This window comes from Echinops telfairi, unplaced genomic scaffold (assembly GCF_000313985.2).
Source record: "Echinops telfairi isolate 266 unplaced genomic scaffold, ASM31398v2 ScPeMD7_7458;HRSCAF=8496, whole genome shotgun sequence".
NCBI lineage: Eukaryota > Metazoa > Chordata > Mammalia > Afrosoricida > Tenrecidae > Echinops > Echinops telfairi.
In genome coordinates this window covers 23,395,970-23,414,688 of record NW_022111358.1, presented here as the reverse complement: position 1 = coordinate 23,414,688, position 18,719 = coordinate 23,395,970, and the positions used below count along the sequence as shown (strand labels likewise).

General features: G+C 57.3%; 1 protein-coding gene across 10 annotated transcripts; it reads left to right on the top strand.

Moving 5' to 3' along the window:
• Positions 1-349: 349 nt before the first annotated feature.
• On the top strand, positions 350-18,375 carry LOC101659846 (MYCBP associated protein). 10 transcript variants are annotated; one of them, XM_045299785.1, is made up of 19 exons: positions 350-412; positions 5,526-5,653; positions 6,456-6,609; positions 6,705-6,808; positions 7,534-7,720; positions 7,889-8,004; positions 8,675-8,825; positions 9,768-9,883; positions 9,959-10,074; positions 10,490-10,601; positions 11,478-11,667; positions 12,132-12,319; positions 13,322-13,468; positions 14,075-14,437; positions 14,777-14,898; positions 15,663-15,778; positions 16,247-16,392; positions 16,591-16,764; positions 18,182-18,375. In XM_045299785.1, the coding sequence occupies exons 1-19, from the start codon at positions 367-369 to the stop codon at positions 18,260-18,262; spliced, it is 2,757 nt and encodes a 918-aa protein (XP_045155720.1). In that variant the 5' UTR covers positions 350-366; the 3' UTR covers positions 18,263-18,375. The 10 variants fall into 10 exon arrangements, with proteins under 10 accessions (XP_045155720.1, XP_045155719.1, XP_045155717.1 ...); XM_045299784.1 differs by lacking the exon at positions 350-412 and adding an exon at positions 478-644 and having other exon boundaries at positions 16,250-16,392; positions 16,594-16,764; XM_045299782.1 differs by lacking the exon at positions 350-412 and adding an exon at positions 478-644 and having other exon boundaries at positions 16,250-16,392.
• Positions 18,376-18,719: the final 344 nt, after the last annotated feature.

The window sequence follows — 18,719 nt, the reverse complement described above, 5'->3', positions numbered from 1 at the left end:
AGCAGCATCTGCTAGGGCTGAGTCTGCTAGGATGCGAAGCTCCTACCCCACTGGGGTACAGGTTTGGCTTGTTTGGGAAGTGATGGAGGGGCCGAGTGTGGACAGGGGTTCCCAGGGGGGCGGGAGGTCAGTCGGGCAGGGGGCTCAGCCGGCCAGGAGGTCACGCAGTCCCTACACCCATGTCACCTCACTCCCCCACGTCCCTGCTCCGCTTCTGCAGCGAGAGTCCCCGGCGCCCCGTGACGTCCCACCCTGCAGAGAAGGGGTGGCAGCGCTCCGCCCCGCCTCGCTGACGGCTCCCGCCGTGACGTCACAGCCCCCTCCCCCCGGGCGCTTTCCCGAGGTGCGGGAAGGAGGCGCGGCCAGATGATGAAGAAGGTGTCGTCCAAGCAGTCTCCGCCCAAGTTGTTCGGTGGGTGCGGGGCCCCGCGCGCCGCCCCGGTTGTTATGGACACCGCGGCGGCCAAGGGCGGGCGGGATCGCGCAGTGGGTGGCGGGGCGCCCAGCCAGCGGCGGAGCGGGGTCCCCAACCGCGCAGGGCCACGTTCACAGCCCCGGTGGCACGATGAAGGCTCAAAAGAAGGAGTCCCGCGTGAGAGTGCCAACAAACAAACTATCGGAGACCTCAGAGACCTCGTCGAAAGGTTGGCGCTGGCTGCCTGGGGAGCAGGGCTGCTTGGGAGGGAGGGGGTCAGCACTCGGGACCCTCAAGACGGGGTACCCCAGAGGTGTGGGCGAAGTTCACTGGGGCATGGGGTGCGGGACACAGGTGCCCAAAGGAAGGGGCGCAAGGCACCAGGCCTTTGGGGTGATGTACAGGCCGGGCGGGTCCCCAGGGGAGGGCTACCAAGCACCCGCGTTGGCTGCAGGGCCTAGGAAGGCGAGGGCTGACAGGGGGTCTCAGGGTCTCTCACACCTGACGGCGGGGAGATCCCTGCTCCTAAGGAGGTCTTGAGTGGACCTCAAAAGGCAGGATCCTCTGGAGGACACCTTAAGTCTGAACGGCCAGGGGAAGAGGTCTTGGGAATGGGATGGATGCAGGAAACATGTTGGGGTGATTAAACCAGTCAGCCTCCAAACACTGTCAGTGAGTCCATCTGACTAATAGTCACCCTATAGGGCAGACCAGAACTGCCCCTGTGGGTTTCCAAGGCTATTATCCATTACAGGTGTAAGCAGTCCCATCTTGCCCCCCCTGAGTGGCAGTTAGTGTTGGACCGCCCACCTTGTGGTGCTCCACTTCACCACTCCATTACTGTCCCTGGTAGGGTTCTTTAGGGGTGTTGGCTAGGTATTGCTCGGGAAAAGCCCGGAAGACATGCCTACCATAGCGAGTTCTGTCTGCCTGCCTTTTCCCACCAGGAGCCCTTCCCCGTTGGTTGACACCTGTCCAGGTTGTTTAGTGTGGCTAGGCCCAGGACACGACTTCCTTCTTGGCCTTCCAGGCAGGAGAACCACAGGTGCCTGCGGGGACTGACTACTGGGGACGTTCTCCCACAGGCAGCCCACCTCCTCATCGATCATTTTGTTCATTCTGAAATGACTGTTTCCGTTTATGGAGGGTCTGCTATGCATAGGCACTTTGCTGGGTGCCCGAGGAGTCAGTATTAACTGTGTGACCCAGCCCTCAGGAAACAGTCTGGTGGAGACACTGAATAGCTAGAAGAATGTGGAGAGAGAATGCAGCTTGTCCCAGTGCGGTGATTTAGGCAACTGTCGGGGACTAAGGGGACCCAGGCCTTAGAGGGCAGAGCAAGGGATTGTTGTTGCTAGGTGCCATCACTCAGTCCCCGCCCATAGCAACCTGATGTCCAACAGAACAAGCCACCACCAGGTCCTGCTCCATCCTCACCATTGTTTTTAATGTTTGAGCCTGTCGCTGCAGCCGCTGTGTCGATCCATTTTACCCAGAGCCTTCCCCTCTCCACTTGACCAAGCATGATGTCCTTCTCCAGGAACTGGTCTCTCTTGATCGCATGTCCAAGGGACATGAGACAAAGTGTTGCCACCCTTATCTCTAAGGTGCATTCTGGCTGTACTTCTTCCCATATAGATCTGATTGTTCGTTTGACAGTCTATGGTACTTTCAATATTTTTTTTGCCAACACCATAGTTCAAATGCATCCATTTTTCTCAGTCTTCCTTATTCAATGCCCAACTTTTATATGCATATAATGCAATTGAAAATACCATGTGAGTTAGTGAGTTTATTGCACCAACCTCGCTGATAAAGACATGTGGGATTAATTGAAGGGCGGAGGGATAAATGACTCGGTGAACCTCGCCTTTCTAGTTCGCAGATCTCTTGCTTTGTGATGGTCACACCAGGGTGCAGCTGCTTTATCAGTTCCCTGGTTCAGCTGGCAAGGCTGACTTCCTGCAAAACATCCCCGAGGAGAAGCCACATGGACCTACCCCGATGCAGCCCTGGGGGCTGGAGCAGCCGTGTGGAGACCCCTGCCAGCGCTGAGATGCTTACACATTCACTGACTCGGCTTTCCTACTGCAGTTGGCATCGTTGTATCTGTTTTGTGAGATGGAGGAGGACTTTGTGGACTGCTGTTGGACATATGGGTTAATGGGTTAATGTTGGACTTGTGGGCTTGGGCAGCACTGGGTTGGGATGTTTTCTTGATGCACACTTACCCTTTATATAAAACTCTCTCTTATACATGAGTTGCTGCGGATTTGTTTCTCTAAAGTACCAAGACTAACACACATGCTTGGAGCAGGCCCACCGTTGTCCTCAAAGTAACATACATGCTTGTTTTTAAACACTTTAAAGAGGTCTTGCGCTGCACCTTTGCCTAATGCAGTGTGTCATTTGATCTCTTGACTGCTGCTTCAATGAATATTGATTATGGATCCATGCAAGATGAAATCTTTGATGACTTCAATCCCTTCTCCATTTAACATGATGTGAGGATTTTGATCTCCCTTACATTGAATTGTAATCCATACTAAAGGCTACAATCTTTCATCTTCATCGGCAAGTACTTCGAGTGCCCCTCGCTTCCAGCCAGCAAGGTCGTGCCATCTGCATATGGCAGGATATTGTCAGCCTTTCTCCTGTTCCGATATTGGATTCCTCTTCACATCATCCAGCCTCTCTGATTATTTGCTCAGCATATATATTGATTAAATATGGTGAAAAGATACACCCCTGACACACACCTTTCCTGATTTTAAGTCAGAAGCATTCCCTTGTTCTGTTCACACAACTACCTCTTTCTCCATGAGCACGTCTCATGAGCACAATAAGGTGTTCTGGAATTGTCATTCTCCTCAAAGCTATAGTCCACAAGGTGCTATGATCCACGGTCAAGTGTCTCTGCATAGTCAATGAGATGCAAGTAAACATCTTTCTAGTAGTCTCTGCTGTCAGCCAAGATCCATATGACATCATCCCTTTTTCCACGTCCTCTTCTGAATCTGGCCTTAACCTCTGGCGTCTCCCTGTCAATGCACTACTGCCACCAGTGTTGGATGATCTTCAACAAAATTTTACCTGCGTGTGATATCAATGATATTGTTCTATAATTGGAGCATTCTATTGGATCACCTTTCTTGGAATGGGTACAAAACATGGATTTCTTCCAGTCACTTGGCCAAGTCCTGGCATAGACGAGTACTTACAGTGCTTTAGCAGTATGTTGAAACATTTCAATTGCTATTCCACCGATCTCTGGAACCTTGTTTTTGGCTAATGCTTTCAGTGCAGCTTGAACCTCTTCCTTTCAGTACCATTGGTTCTTGCTCATAGGCTACCACTTGAAATGGTAGATTGTCAACTAGTTCTTCTTGGTACAGTGATTCTTTGTATTCTTTCCATTTTCTCTTGAAGCTTTCTGCATTGTTCAATATATTGCCTGTAGAATCTTTCAATATTGCAACTGGAGGCTTAAAGTTTTCCTTGAGGTCTCTCAGTTTAAGATATGCTGAGCATGTCCTTCCTTTTTTGTTTTCTAATTCTAGGTCTTTGCACATTTCATCATATTTTACCTTGTCTTCTTGAGCTGCCCTTCGAAAATTTCTGTTCAGCTCTTTGATTTCATCATTTCTCCTATGTGCCTTAGCTACTCTGATCAAGAGCAAATTTCAGACTCTCTTCCGACATCCACTTTGATCTTGCCTCCCTTTTTAATAACGTTTTGCTTTCTTCATGAATGATGTTCTTGATGGCCTCTCACAGTGACTGGTGGTTTTGAACTGCTGGTCTTCCCGTTAGCAGCCCTCTTTAAAAAGACCCTGCCTCTTAAAAATGAGAGGCAAACTCACCTTTGAGAAGCAGTAGAGAAAAACCAGGCCTTTGGCTTCCTTTCATCTTGTGTTGAGCCTTATACCCAACCGTCTGCACCCGAGGGTGGAGGAGGGCCGGGCATCAGCCAGAGACACCAGCTGCCCATGAAACTGTGAGCCCACTTCTGTGGGAAGGAGACTGGGAGTGTCTCTTCACCAGAGAAAGGCCCGATTCTGCCATGCCTGTTCCCAAAGGCGTGCTCAGGCCGCCTCAGGAGCTGCAGGTCTCAAATCTCCCGGCTTGACGACCATGGTCGTCATCAACCACTTCGTGACTGCAGGAGGTTCCTAAGCCGTACCTCAGCCTTGACCTGCCACCCACTGCCCACAGGCAAAGATGGACATTCCTAGTGCTCTTCCTAATTTGGCCTCACTTCTCTCTCCAGCCACTACCGCCCAGCTTCCCGCCATGCTGGAGCGCACACCAGCTATTTCCAGATGCGCGCTCTGGACGCCAGCTGCGTGCCTGGCTTCCGGTCTCTGTTGGGAAACCTACTCCCCATACCCTTCCCTCCCCTGCATCCTTTGGCATCTCTGCCCATCAGTTCCCAGTCACACATCACCCTCTCTGCTCACTCACAGATCGGGCTGCCCTGCGCCTGATCTCGCTTCCACGGCACCCACTCGGAGCCTGCCAGTGTGTTCTTGGTATTCACGGACTGAAATCGTGAGAAATAAGTAATCAGCTGTGAGTGGTCTTCTCAAACTCAGAAAATGGGCCCAAACCAGCGCTGAAGGAGGCCAACGGGGCATCTGGTTCCAGTGGTCCCAAAGGACCTTGCGTCAGCATCACCTGGACACAGGACACGTGAGAAGACCCAGGTCCCCAGGCCTCGGGGCCACACAGCTGCATTGGGCGAGCTCCCCAGGAGATTCTGAGGCTACATGGACAGACACTTGAGAACCACTGCTTTCGTCTGGTCTTCTTTCTTGGTAGCTGGGAAGGTTAAGGCCATGCAGAGAACGCCTATCGTCACAGGCCAGATTTGCACGGAGGTCCTCTGACCGCCACTCTGGCCACGGCGGCTGCAGTCATTGTGGAGGGCTTGAGGGGGCGTGGGCAAGAAGACCGCTGTTGCCCCATGGAGGTCCTGACAAGGTCCCTCTGCTCTCTGTCCAGATGACCAGCTCGGTCCCCATCATGGAGTCTTAGATATACTTCTAAAATATTTATTTATATTCAGAAAGAGCTCTTTAAGCACTTGTAATGTTCTCCTTCTCTTTAGAAAAGAAGCGAGCTAAGCTACCGGAGCAGCCCACACCCCCCATTCAGGAAGAGCCAGAGCCGATTAGCAATGTCCTTCAGGGGGATGACATCCTTGCCTTGGCCATCACAAAGGAAGACTTGAAGAAGGTGGGCATGCGGCCGAGGGCTTTCCTTCCTTTCCCTGCTGACCTGCTCCAGAACATCAGCCGAGCCCACCCTCTCACCACGAGCTCCCTCCTCAGAGGTGGGCGTGTCTGATCCCATGGAAAACCCATTGCACGGATGGAGGCCCCTCCCATCGGCGTCTGAAGGCCCCCCCTGGCTGGTGTGTTGTCACACGTTTGAGATTCGTGTCGAATCACAGGGGGAGACGAGAGGCTGCAGTGGCTTGTTTCCCACTGAAGCCACAGCCCCAGACCCCATTTTGTGGGAGGCTCTGACCCTGTGCCCAACAGAACAAAGGACCGCCTGGCCTTGTGCCGTCCTCACTGCTGCTTATGTTTGAGCCCCGTTGTCACCACCCCTCCGGTACCAGTGTCCTCCGGGGACTGGTCTCTCCTGACAACAAGCATGTCCACGTACATGAGTGAGATGAAGTTCTCGCCGTCCTTGCCCCTAAGGAGCATTCTGGATGTACTTCCCCATTTCAGCGATGGAAAGTCCAGGAGCAAACGCACGGACGGGGATGAAGCCTCATGCCCCCTACCTGGGAGCTCCAGCCTCTCCCTCCTCGGTGAGACCCTCTGGAGGCATAGTACACTGTTGGTTCTCGCCAGGACCTGACAATCTCCCGCCTGACGTAGCCTTTCCCCTGACAGAACAGATGTGCAGAGCTGGGCGCACAGATTGCCCGGCCCTCAGGGATTCCACCCAGAAGTAGGCTGGAGCAGGCTGCGAGTTCTCCTCCTGCTGATCTCAGGTGGAACCCACCCGTTTTGCTTCATTTTAGCAACATGTCCCTTGCCTGGAAATGGGGAAGCCTACCGTTACCAAGAATGTTCTCATCCGGAAATTCAAACCCCAGGACACTTCGAGGAAGGTCTGCCACTTAGTCGCACATCCTGCCACGCCAGAGGTGGCCACCAAACCCCTGGACTACTCTGGTATGCTGACCCTGGCCCTGGTGTTCCTGGTCTTGGCAGGCAGGGAGTGGCCTGCCTTCCAGAGCTTGCCTTTTCCCTCCCTCGCCTCCCCCCAGGTTCTGGGGACATCTTCGATGGCAGCATGCCCATTCTGCCCCACCACATCCTGGGGAGTCTTCAGGACTTGAAGAGAGTTGCCCTTGCCCGAGGGAACACCCAGGTCCGTGTGTCCAGAACTGCCTGGCTGAGGGAAGGCCAGGAAATCAGTTCCACCCCACTTGCTGATGGTGGGGCAGGACCGGGGTGCATGAGGTAGTATTAGACCTGAATCTAAGATGACAAATGATTCGCCCCCTGGATTAGTTGACACTTAAGTTGTATGTCACAGAAGCATGCTGTTAAGGACACAGAGGTGCCTCCTGGGCCCCCGCAGGCTGCCCCTTGGGGGCGCCTCAAGCTCAGGCTCCTTCTCTCCCTCGGGACCCCTAGCCCTGGCTTCCCTCCCCCTCCTGAAGACTGGCCAGCTCACCGCCTCCACCAGGTCCACATGGTGGTGGAGGGGGCTCCCCAGAGCCCACAGGGCCCCGGAGAGGAGAGTCTGTCTTGATATCCTGATTTCAGGCAAGGTCCTCTGATTGATGGTGGGCTAAGGGGTGGGGGTGAAGGTGTTAATTAGTGTCCACTGTGAGGAGATTGGGCCCATTAAACGCTGTTGACCACAATCTCAAGAGCTTCCTTTCTGGGGGGAAGGCAGGTGCAGACACCGCCCCCCTTCCAAGCCCTTTGGGGGGTCTTGGGAAAGATGGGCTCTCAGAAGGAGTGGCACAACTTTGGGGGGAGGATGGGGATGGTGGCCTCGTGAAATCTCTGGTTGCCACCCCACACACACACACCCCCATCCAGCACCTTCTCACCACCACCCCCAACCCACGTCCTGCGTTTCAGCTGGCCAACCTGATACAAACCCCACCATGTCTGATGACCCTCCTCTTAGAGGGAGAAGAGCCAAAGCCAAAGAAATCCCCCCAAGCAAAGAAGGCCCATCTCTGGGCCCCAGCTGCTCAGCACAACTTTCTGAAAAACTGGAGGCGCAACCTGGCCCTTCGGAAGAAGCAGCAGGAGGCCCTCAGTGGTAAGCAAGGTGGCCAACCACCTGGCCTCCACCTGCCCCACACCTGCCCAGGGCTGAGGGAGGCTGTGCCAGTCCCTCCCATGGTGCCCTGCTCCCTGCGGGCAGTGTGCTCAGGGCCCTGTGGCCCTGGGGTGGCGGCCGGCTGCATCCTGGACTCTCGCTGTCTAGGACACCTGGGGAAGCCGGTCAGCAAGCTGCTGATGCACTCAGGGGAGACCTACAGGCAGATCCGGGAGGAGCGCGAGCACATAGACCGGGCCTTGCTCACACAGCACGACGGGAAGGTAGGCGCTGCCGTGCCCTCTGACCTTGACTGAATGCTATCATCGATCCTCTGGGGTGGGTGGGTGGGTGGGTGGGTGGAGTTTCAGTGGGATGAAAAGATCATGGCACTTCCCCTTGAGACCCCATGTTATCGGTGACAGGGACTAAGTGCTTGGTTATGAGCTCAAAGGTTGGAGGTTCGAGGCCACACACAGGTGCCTCAGGAGAAAGGCCTGGTAGTCAGCTCGGGCAAACTAGGGGCTGTGATGAGTCGGATTCAACTTGACAGCAACTGGTTTGGTATGTTTTGGGGGGATGGGAAGGAAAACGAGTTAATTAGGTCACTCAGCCTGTGGTGGCTTTGCATGCTACCACTGGTGCCCCCCCCCCCACTTTCTTCAAGCTACCAAAGGTGCTGAATTCGCATAACAGCCTAAGCACCTGCCTCCTAAGAGCTCAGGCCCAGCTTTCATGAGGAGGACGCCTCATGAGTTCCAGTGGGTAGCAGGGCCCAGGTGTAGTGCCCGTACCAGCCCAGGCCATTGTCTCCAAGGCAGGGCATCTTGAGAGCCAACGCTGTGCTGGCAGTGATAAATCCCCCCAAAGGGACCCTCGAGGTCTGTGAGCCCCTGGCCCCTCAGTCCCCCTTCCCACCAGCACCGCCCCTGAGCGTCGTCTCTGCCTTCCCAGTGCCAGGCGGAGAGCAGCGGGTTCTGGAGCCGAGTGGAATACGTGGGAGATGAGATGACAGGCCTGGTCATGACGAAGACCAAGGCCCAGCGTGGCATCCTGGAGCCCATCCCTCGCATCAGGAAGCCCCACTCGGTCCGGGAGGAGATGGGTGAGGAGGGTGGCTGGCCCAGGGGGGTGGGGGGGCCGTGTGCAGGCGGGGGGTGGGGGTGGGGGAAGCTCACCTGTCTGGCTGCTGTGAGACGGAATCCCGCTCCTGTCACTTGCTTCCTTGGGGCCTTAAACAAGTCACATAACTTGGGAGAATTCCAGGTTCATCTCCAGTCAAAAAAGGATGGCCAGGCAGAGCCTCACCTTGGAGGATGCCGCCCTGCTCACATACCCCCCCACACGCACATGTGGTAACACGTGGCTTGTTAGAATGGGGATGTTTGCTCAGTGCAAGGTGTCAAGGTGTCTGAAGACCAGGAGGGGAGAAACCTCGGTTAGCCATAGTTTCTAGATGGAGTACATGTTGAGATGATATGGGGGCTCAGCGCCGCTATAGAACCTGCCAGCCAGACTCCCGGGGTTCGGATGCCAGCCGACCTCCTCGGTCCCTCCATCCCTAAATTCTTACAGGGCTGAGAGTGGTCAGTGATACATGATGGGCAAACCCCGCTCCCCCAGCCCCCCAGGAAGGTAGCTGCTACTGTTAGCGTGGCCAGTGAGCCCCTCAGCGAGGTGGATGGGGGGCCGCAGTGATGGGCTCAGACGTAGCAGCACCTGTGAGGCTGGTGCAGTGTTTGGTCCTGTCCTCTGCGGGGCGCTCCGAGTCTGGATGGGCTCCTTAGCACCCAGGAGCAGTGACTATTGGATTATCATGGCGCCAGTGCCGAGACTGGACACCGGAAGCCAGTTTTGCAGGAGCCTTGAGAAGCACCTCTGAGGAGGTCTGGGGCAAAGAGGCCTGGGGTCCAGTGGCCATGGCAAAGCTGCATTTTCCCCTTTCCCGGGAAGGGTGCTGGGGTGGACATGCTGAGGGTCCTGGAGAAGTGGTCAGGAAGGAGCAAGGCGGCAGCCTCTGCTGAGGGTCCTGGGGGACTGGCTGCAGGACTACTGGCCCAGGAGGACAGCTGGTACCGCTACACCTGGGATCGGAGTCTGTTCCTGATCTACCGACGTAAGGAGCTGCAGAGCATCCTGGCCGAGCTGGACTTCAGCAAGCAGGTTAGTGCTGGCACCGGGACCCGGCCCAAAGCCCCCCAGGCTGATGGCTAAGCTTGGCCTTCCTGTCTCTCTGAGGACATCGACGGTCTGGAGGTGGTGGGCCGTGGGCAGCCTTTCTCGTCTGTTACGGTGGAAGACTACATGGTGTTTGACAACACCTGGGAAACCTCCTCTGAAGATTCCCTGAACCTGTGAGTCAGGCCTGGGTCCCGGGGAGAGAGGCTGAGAGTGTGTGGCTTCTCGTAGCACACACAGGGTAAGGATGGGGGCCCTCCCCACCAGGGCCCTCCAGCCCAGCCTCTCTTCCCAGCACCTGCCGTCTCCAGCAGCCACTCCTAGCAGGCCTTCCGCAGACGCCCCATCCTGTTGATGGAGCTCCCCGGCCTCCCCCACTGCTGGACACAGCGGGTGTGGCTGTGACCTTGGGGCTGGCAGAGCCCCTGGGCTTCTGAGGCCCTCCCTCCAAATGGAATGTGAGCAGGGGTGGGGTGGTGGGCAGGACCAGTGGAATGGAGACTCCTGGTAGCTATTTCCTTGGGCTCTGTGGAGGGGTGGGGGGGGAGGCTGCTTCAAGGAAATCAAGTGACTCATTTTCTTTTTCCTCAGAGACTTACCGACCATTCACCCGGATATGCTCCCCATGCCTGTTCTTGGCCCGTCCCTGCTGTTCTGCGGGAAACCCGCCTGCTGGATTAGAAGCAGGAATGCCCAGGACAAGGTGAAGCAGCTGCCCCACCCCTCCCTGGCCACAGGGCTCCCCCAGAGGTGCAGCTTCAAGGTGACTGTGGCATCCAGCACAGGAGGCCCCTCCTGTCTGCCTGTCTGGTCACATGCTCAGCTCGTCTGAAAATGGTAACAGCAACGGGAACTCGAATAAGAATAAAATCACAAGGGTGCCAAGGGAGGGTCACGAGCCTGTGAGTGGCCCCCAAGTGTGTGCAGAAACCAACCATCCAGGAGGTGCTGGAAGCAGGGATGTGCTGTGGCTGTAAACCCATCTTCTTCCTTTCAGTCTGGATGGCAGCCTCAGGTAGCCTCTCTCCCGGCAGGTCTGCTTGGACTCAGGGTGGCCAAGCTGGGAGGAGCCCTGGTGATTACGCTCTGGGGGTGGGGCTAACCCCCAGGTCAGCAGTTCGCTCCAAGGGAGAAAGACCGACTCTCTGCTCCCATAAAGAGTTACCATCTCAGAAACATAGGGGCGTCCTACCCTGTCCTATAGGTTGCTGTGCGTGGGTATCGATTTGATGGTAGTGAGCTTTGGGTCATGTTGTGGTTGAAGCCAGTGGGTGCTGTAGGTTAGACACCCAGCTGCCACTGCAAGGTCTGAGGCCCTGGTCTAGGGTCAGACCCACCAAACGCTCCGTGGGAAAACGATCGGGCAGTCTGCTCCCGTGAAGATGGACCACCTTGGAAACCCTGTGGAGCAGCTGCTCTCTGTCCTGTGGGGTTGACTCCATTGCAGGGGGAGGCTCTGAAGGCCCAGCACATGGGGCTGCAGCGTTTAAACTGGGCGAGCTCCAGGCCCAAGGGGGCGAGTTGATCACCCTGCGGCAGTGCCTCAGCAAAGACACTGCCACACCTCCTGCTCTCCCAGAGCCAGGTCGGAATTGCTGCCCGCTTGGTCTTTGAAACCCTGGAAGGGGAGACCACCTCCTCAGCGCTGACTGTGGTCAACAACGGCACGGTGGCCATCTGGTACACTTGGCGGCGGCAGGTCCAGCAGCACTCTTTCCAGGACCTGAAGAGAAACAGGGTGCAGCGTTTCTACTTTAACAACCGGCCAGGTACCCCACCTCCACCCCCCACCCACACACCCCCAGCGGCGCTGGCCACAGCTGGTTCTGCCCTGAGTCTGAGAGAAGCTTAAGCTTCCTGGGCTCCCACCAGGTGGACATCCTCTCCCACCCGGCCCCAGTCCCTCCCATTTTTCCCATGAAAACGTGACTGGTTCCCATCTGCTGGGTTGTGGGCACAACTCTGGAGCACACAGGGAGGTCAGCCCCTTGGGGACAGAGGTACTTCAGCTAGGAGTTCAGTGACCTCCATGCACAGGCCTAGGCCTGGGATGACCTGGGACTTTGTCAGGTTTAGCATGGAAAGGCTCACTTCCCTGGACACTCTCGGTCCCTGTCCCCCACCTGGGGCTCAGTCACAGGTACAGGCTGGGCAGTTCACTTTAAAGCTGAAGGCTGGGGTCCCGTTCCATGGGTCTAAACTGACGGGACCCTTGGCCCCCCGGCCCTTTCAGGAGTGATTCTGCCTGGGGAAACCAAAACATTCACCTTCTTCTTCAAGTCTCTGAATGCTGGGATCTTCAGGGAGTCTTGGGAGTTCGGAACTCACCCCGCTCTCCTAGGCGGTGCCCTACTGCAGGTCAATCTATATGCCATCTCCCTGACCCAGGATGTGTTTAAGGAGGAGAGGAAGTTACTGAAGGTGAGGCACCCAGGCTCCTCTTCTGGGCCCAGCTGGCAGTGCCCCCTGGCAGTGTGGCAGGCATCTCATCCCGCCCCCCCCCCCCCACACACACACTGCTGCTCTTCACAAGCAGGCAACTGCTTTTGTCCACCCAGGGCTTTGTGATACAGGGGGGGGGGGGCAGGCATGAGGAGGTGCCCCCACCAAACAGAAAATAAGTGAGGCTGAGACCCGAAGTCCCTCTCTAAGCCCAGGTAGCCCCAAGGCCCTTCATGCCCACTCTGTATTTGTTCACTGCTACCTGCTATCTTCAGTGGAGCTACATTGAAGGGCAAGTCTTCCAGGCCAAAACCAACCCCAAAGGACACCCTAACCAGAGGGGTGAGCCTTCCCGCATTTCTGCTCAGTGAGCTGGCCCCTGGAGTGCATGTGGGTGAGGCCTGGGTCCCCAGCCCCCAGGCAGCTGCATGCTGCACCCACCTTGCGCTCCTGGGATCCTGTAGACAGCTGCACTCTATAACCCACCTGGACCCCCAAACACACTCCAGCTGCTTCAGATGGGGCGCAGCCAGCAGAGGTCAGAGGCGATTTGGACCGCATGCCATTTCCGCCTGCCTCGCTAACCACAGGGCCCAACCCTCAGCTCTGTGCCTTTCTGTGGCGCTGTCTGTGTGGCCAAGCCAGGAAGGCTGCTGGCCTCAGGCTTGGCAAGGTCCACATGGTGCCCCCCGCCCTCTGCTCCTGATCTGGGGAGGTGCCGCGCCAACCCCTGACCTGGGGCAGGGACAGCGGCTCTCTCTAGGATGGGCCCGTCCTCTGCCTCCTTCTCCTCTTTTAGGCAACAAGGATCTTTGAAAAGACACCATGGTTTGGGGGGTCGGGGAAGAGGTGTGGGGGAGAGCGGGGGCGAATGGCAGGAACTCACGTGTAAGGGCAGGAAGTCCGAGGGGCCCAGCACCCCTCGCAGGTACCCCAGAGGTTTCCAAAGTCCGCCCACCACGGTGCCGCCCTCTCTCCCAGAGTAAGCTGACTGCCCAAGAGGCCGTCACCATCGTGGACAGCGTGCTGCAAGAGATGTTGAGGGGCATCCTGACGCCGGAGCGCGCGCCATCCCCCGCGGACGCCAACCTCACGGAGGAGGACTTGTTCCACTACAAGAATCCCCAGGTACAGGCCCAGTGTGCACCCCGCCCAGCTCCTGCAGTGCCAGGCTGGCAGGAGCAAACCCTTCCGTTGGCCGGGGCTGCCCTGAGCCACTTAGCGGAGGACCTTACTGTGAGATGGGCACTGTTTACACCCTCACCTTCCTCTCTGGAAACTGAGGCCCGGAGGCCAAGTCATTCCTAATAGAACACAGCCAGTACGGGGAGGCTGGGTGAGAATCCCCAACCCCAGAGCAAGCATGAAGCCAACTCCCGAGCAACACTGTGGGGGCAGAGCAGGACGGGCCCCATGGGTTTCCACGACTGTAAATCTTCACAGAAAGCCCCAGCGTCCTCCTGAGGAGCAGCTGGTGGGTCTGAATGGCCACCCGCCTGAGGTGTAACCCTCTCTGCCACCAGGGTCCCTGTGGGTGAGAACAGAGGTCCACATACCCCCTGTTTCACACCCAGTTGCACTTGGACACCCTCATGCAAAGCATAGGAAAGCTTTCCTTTGGCCGCGTCCACCCCTGCCCGCCCCCTGGCCCCTGGATGGAGGACCCAGCTGGGCAGGCTGGCCTTGGCTGCGGCGCCCTCATGCTGTGCCACTCTGTCTGTGCCTCTGCTGCAGCTGCACTACCAGCACCAGGTGGTGCAAACCCTGCTCGGCCTGTGGCAGCAGTACTTGAGCCTGCCTCCCAGTGCTGAGGAGGCCCAGCCCGGCCCGGCCCAGGCAGCCGTGAGCACCGACCCTTCGGCACACTTGAAGGTCCCCGCCGTGGAAATCCAAGTGTCGCAGCCCGAGAATGAAGCCCCTCGAGAATCCACCACGTTGCAGATGTTCAGAGGGGCAGCCGGGCCTGTCCACCGGAAGAGCATCATGGACGAGATCCTGGTGCAAGAAGGCCCCGACTTGGAGAGCACCAGGACCCCCCGGGAGTTGGAGAGCCCACCCCCGGCTGCCTGGAACCTCTGCCTGGAAGACTTGAGAAAGGTGCTATGCTGGCCCCTCAGGGCTGACCACTGAGCAAGGGCCCCGGGGCACCCTCTCAACCCCAAGGGCCAAGGACCAGAGCTTTCTGGTGCCCCAGAGAGCATGCGCTCTTGGTACAGGAGGCCTTTGAGCCTGGCCCCCTTCGGCAAGACGTTCAAGGGGACAGCTGCCTGAGGCTCCCATAGAAGGCTCCCAACCCAACCCAGCCCTCCACAGCTTCAGCCCCTGCTGGTTCATACTCCCCATGCCCCATACTGCCATGCCTGCCACCAGGGGACCCCAGGGGCCCTTGAGGTCCAGGGGCAGAGCAGTTGCCCATGGTGCCCGCGTTCCTGCCAGGCCGTAATAACACTCCCGGAGGAGAGCCAGCGGGAAGATGCTCTAGTCACCCTCAACAGAGGGGCCCTGGAGCTGTGCCAGAAGCAGAGGCCGCTGCAGTCCAATTTCCTGCAGCAGACCTGGTGAGTGCCCGGGCCTGCCCCCCTTACCTCCCCTTTGCACATCTGGCCAGGGTCCAGGTTGCTGCAGACCCGCCAGGCTCTGCTGCACCTGCTGGGGCAGCCCTCCTGCTGCCTGTCGCTCTCTGAGGGCAGACACAGCTGTGTAGACCACTTGGCTCGTCTCCTTCCTTGCTTCTTCCCTGTTCCTTCCCCACGATCGGAAGAGAAGGTGGAGTCCATGGAAGATTTCCCTTCTCTGGCGTCCGCCAGGCCATCACTTGGATGGGGCCCACTTGGATAAACCAAAAGCCACTGACGTGGTGCCAATTCCCACTCCTGGCGACCCTAGAGGACAGGGTGGAACTGCCCCTCGGGGGGTGTCCGAGACTGCAACCCGTCACGGGAACACAGCCTTGCCTTCCTCCCGCCTTGTCTGGACAGGCTGGGGCTTTTAAGCAGGGCCCAGGGAGCCCCTCGCTGGCAGCCTCACGTGTGGCTCAGCATTCTGGTGGGGCTGACTTTAGAGCCTGCATTCAAGGGGACCACGTAGCCCAGTACTAGGTCACTTCTGCTCAGCCCAGGCTTCACAGGAAGGCAGCGCGGGGGTTTGAGCATTTGCAGGGATGCGATGAGGACCAGGCTGGTCAGGGTCAGGCTGCTTCCCTGGTAGCTTCTCACCCCAGAACCTTTGAAGTGCAGGTCTGCACTGCTGCAGGTTCACGGCCAGTGAGGGCTGGGGCTGGGGCTCTTGCTCGGGTTGTTCCCAGCCTTGGCTCACCCTCTAGTTTGCAGCTGTGGCGGGATGTGATTGACAGCATGGTGAGTTACTCCCTGTGGCTGAGGGCCCTGCTGGGCCTGCCGGAGAAGGAGACCATGTATCTGGATGTGCCGGACGAGCAAGGTCAGCACTGGCTCCACCGCGCTCCCTGGGGACATCCTCACCTCTTCCTGGTCGCCTCTGCCATGGTGTCCCCTGCTACCTTTTTATAAGCAGCCAGGATATGGGGGCCAGAAACTCCCTTCCTGATCACCTTAGTTCAGTTCCTGAGCCTTGCGGGTTGAGCCCCAGAAAGGGTGGATGGCTTGCCCTTGTCCAACACGGGGTAGTGAGTGGTGGGGCTGGGTGTCGAATCTGGGTCTGCTTGCCTGACCAGGCCTCTTACCTGCCCCACAAACCTTTGCCACCTCAAAGGGGCAGGAGAACGGCACTGCCCTCCTGGCTCCTTCCAGGCTGTAGGAATGCTCTGAGAGCTGCTAAGAGCAGTTGGCCAGACTCTGGGGTGCCTACCAAACTCCCCCCTGACACCCACCCCCCATATGCTGTGGCTTCATGTGGATCACAAGAGTGTCACACTGTCTTTCCCTGCAGTAGATCAGAAGCCCCCTCCCATCGTGGAAGCGAAGACGGCCACTGGAAAGGTGGGGAAGGAAGAGCGGAAAGGAGCAGCCCAGGAAAAGAAGCAACTGGGCATCAAAGACAAAGAGGATAAGAAAAGTGCCAAGCCTGGGAAAGAGGCATGCCAAGATTGGGCCCAGGCCTGAGAAGGGTTGGGCCACCATGGGAGGGGTTTGGGGACCGTGGGTGGTCACAGCAGGTCCTGTGCCCCGCCCCACCCCCCACCCTGCCCTCCCTGTAAACTGCTGGATGACAGAGGAGGCCCTGGACCTCCAGTCTGGTGGCGCTGAAGGCTGCTTGTGTCTTGTCTCTCCCAGCAGGACCGTGCCAATAGCAAGAAGCTCAAACCAAAGGATGATAAGAAATTAATAAAATCCACAAGCCGGGACAGGCTTTCCTTGGAAGATACTATCCCAGAGATTACCACCCCTTCCCAGGAACCCATAGACCCCCTGGTCATGGAGAAATACCTCCACAGGCTGCACCTGGAGGTGAGAGGCAGACCCTGCACTCACTCTCCTCACCCACAACCCTGGCTCACACCTGCTCCACCTGTGCTCCCCCCACCCACCCCCCATTCATTCACTGTGTTTACTGGACACACAATAGGCCCTTAAGTCACCAGGGGTTGAAGCAAAGCTGTCCTTGTGAAGGACATGCTAGTGGGGGAGCCAGGCCTCATCAGTAAGTAACTGATTTGGCATGCTGAGTGATAAGCACTGTGGGAAAGTGAACATCAGGGCAGGGTAAGGCAGAGGCGCGTTGAGCAGGTGATGTTGAGTAAGGACTTGAAGGGAGGGGAAGAGTGGCCCTGTAGAGACCCCAGGAGAGGTGGTATAGGCTGAGGGGAGAGGCCTGGGCCAGCCTGGTGAGAGCAGTGGGACAAAGGGATTGGGAGGCCCCAGGAGAGGCTGGCAGAGATGTTCTGGGGGACCCTAGAGGCCGGGGGGCATTGTTAGGACTGGGTTGGTTTTCTCCAAGAGGAGATGCCACCCAAGTCTTGACTGGAGGAGTGAGTGACAGTCTGACTTGGGCTTGAAAAGATCACGATGCTGCTGTTTGGAATGGGACTCCGCTCTTCCCGCTGCTTCCTCGTGCTCCGAGGGCTAGTGCTGCAGGCAGCACGAGGTCAGGTGGGTGGGCAGCAACGTCAGGCTCTGGAAAGCCCGGAGAGAGACCATGTAAGGACATAGACTCATCCTGAGCAGCAGGGCCTAGAGATCAAGAGGGTGCTTGTCCGGTGGGATGGGTTTTGGTCAGCCCAGTGCTTTGTGGTTTGGCTGGTTTTTACCATTGTTTTGCTGTTTGGAGGGGAAGTCCACAATGCTGTATTCGTTACAACGTCACCTGCTTACGTGGAGTGCTCTGTCCATCTCTGCCTGACTGGCTGTGATTGGAGGGACGTGCCCGATCTCACTGGATCCGTTTCCATTGGCTCCTGGTGACATCACGGAGATTTCTGAAGCCTGATGGGGTCTAGAGAGTAATTAAAAGATGCTGAGGGCCCAGAGGGGAGACTCTCCCTCAACTCTTTGCAATTAAGAACCAACTTGCCGAGGCTTGTGTTGCCCTGCCCCTTTGGAGCACACAGACCCAGAGACCTTTCAGAGTCTGGATTTGCTTCTTAGAGAAGAGAAGTGGACTTCTGGGAAAGGGAGGTGGAGCTGAGCAGAAGCCCACCTGAGGAGCCGGGTAGGCCTTGCTCCCTCTAATTCCCCATAGATGAAAGCAGCACAGTGCAGGATCAGTCCCAGCCTGGCGTGAAAAAGGAAATAATTTGCAGAAACAAGTGTTCTCCAGAAACACCTAAACTGGTTTTGCCCCACTCATGCCCTTCTCTCGTGGGGCAGCTCCGTGCACCCTCGTTGCATGGTTGGCACGCCAGTGGTGTGCGCATCACTCTTGTAGGTCTATGGGCTGCTGGACGCCCTGGTGACCACCATGATGGTGTTGGCTGACGAGCTCACCCCCATGAAGAACGTTGAGTAGCGTTCCTTTCTGTCGTTGAAACTGCCTTGCGCATCCAAACAGCCTTCTGGGAGCCCGTCAACAGACACATCAATAGACTCTTCTACTCATCAATAAAGACAATTTCTACCATTTCCATTGTGCCTTTGTGTCTTGGGTTTTGATGAGGTCAACTCGTGGCGGCCTGGGTCCTCCCTCTGCACACCCTGTCTTCATCCCCCCTCTCCGGTTCCTGGAGCCATCCAGCGGGAGAGCGCCCTCCCAGGAGATGAGGTATGGGAGAAGGGAAGAGCAAGTTTGGTGACCAGACGACGGAGGTTGGGTGTCACCCCTCAGAGCCTCCACTCTGTCCTTCCTGGGCCCACACTTTTAGGGGGCCGTACTTCCTCAAGCCATGTCTTCCTGAGGCATCAACAGTACAAGGAGAGCCTAGGAGGGCCAGATCCCTGGGGGCCTGGCTCGTGCCCACTACCTCTCC

Excerpts from the sequence above, each read along its gene's own strand:
- LOC101659846 (XM_045299781.1), top strand. The coding sequence starts at position 566 with ATGAAGGCTCAAAAGAAGGAGTCCCGCGTGAGAGTGCCAACAAACAAA. Across the intron at positions 12,320-13,321 it reads AGGAGAGGAAGTTACTGAAG|AGTAAGCTGACTGCCCAAGA; the intron begins GTGAGGCACCCA and ends CCTCTCTCCCAG. Across the intron at positions 16,393-16,590 it reads GTGCCAAGCCTGGGAAAGAG|CAGGACCGTGCCAATAGCAA; the intron begins GCATGCCAAGAT and ends TGTCTCTCCCAG.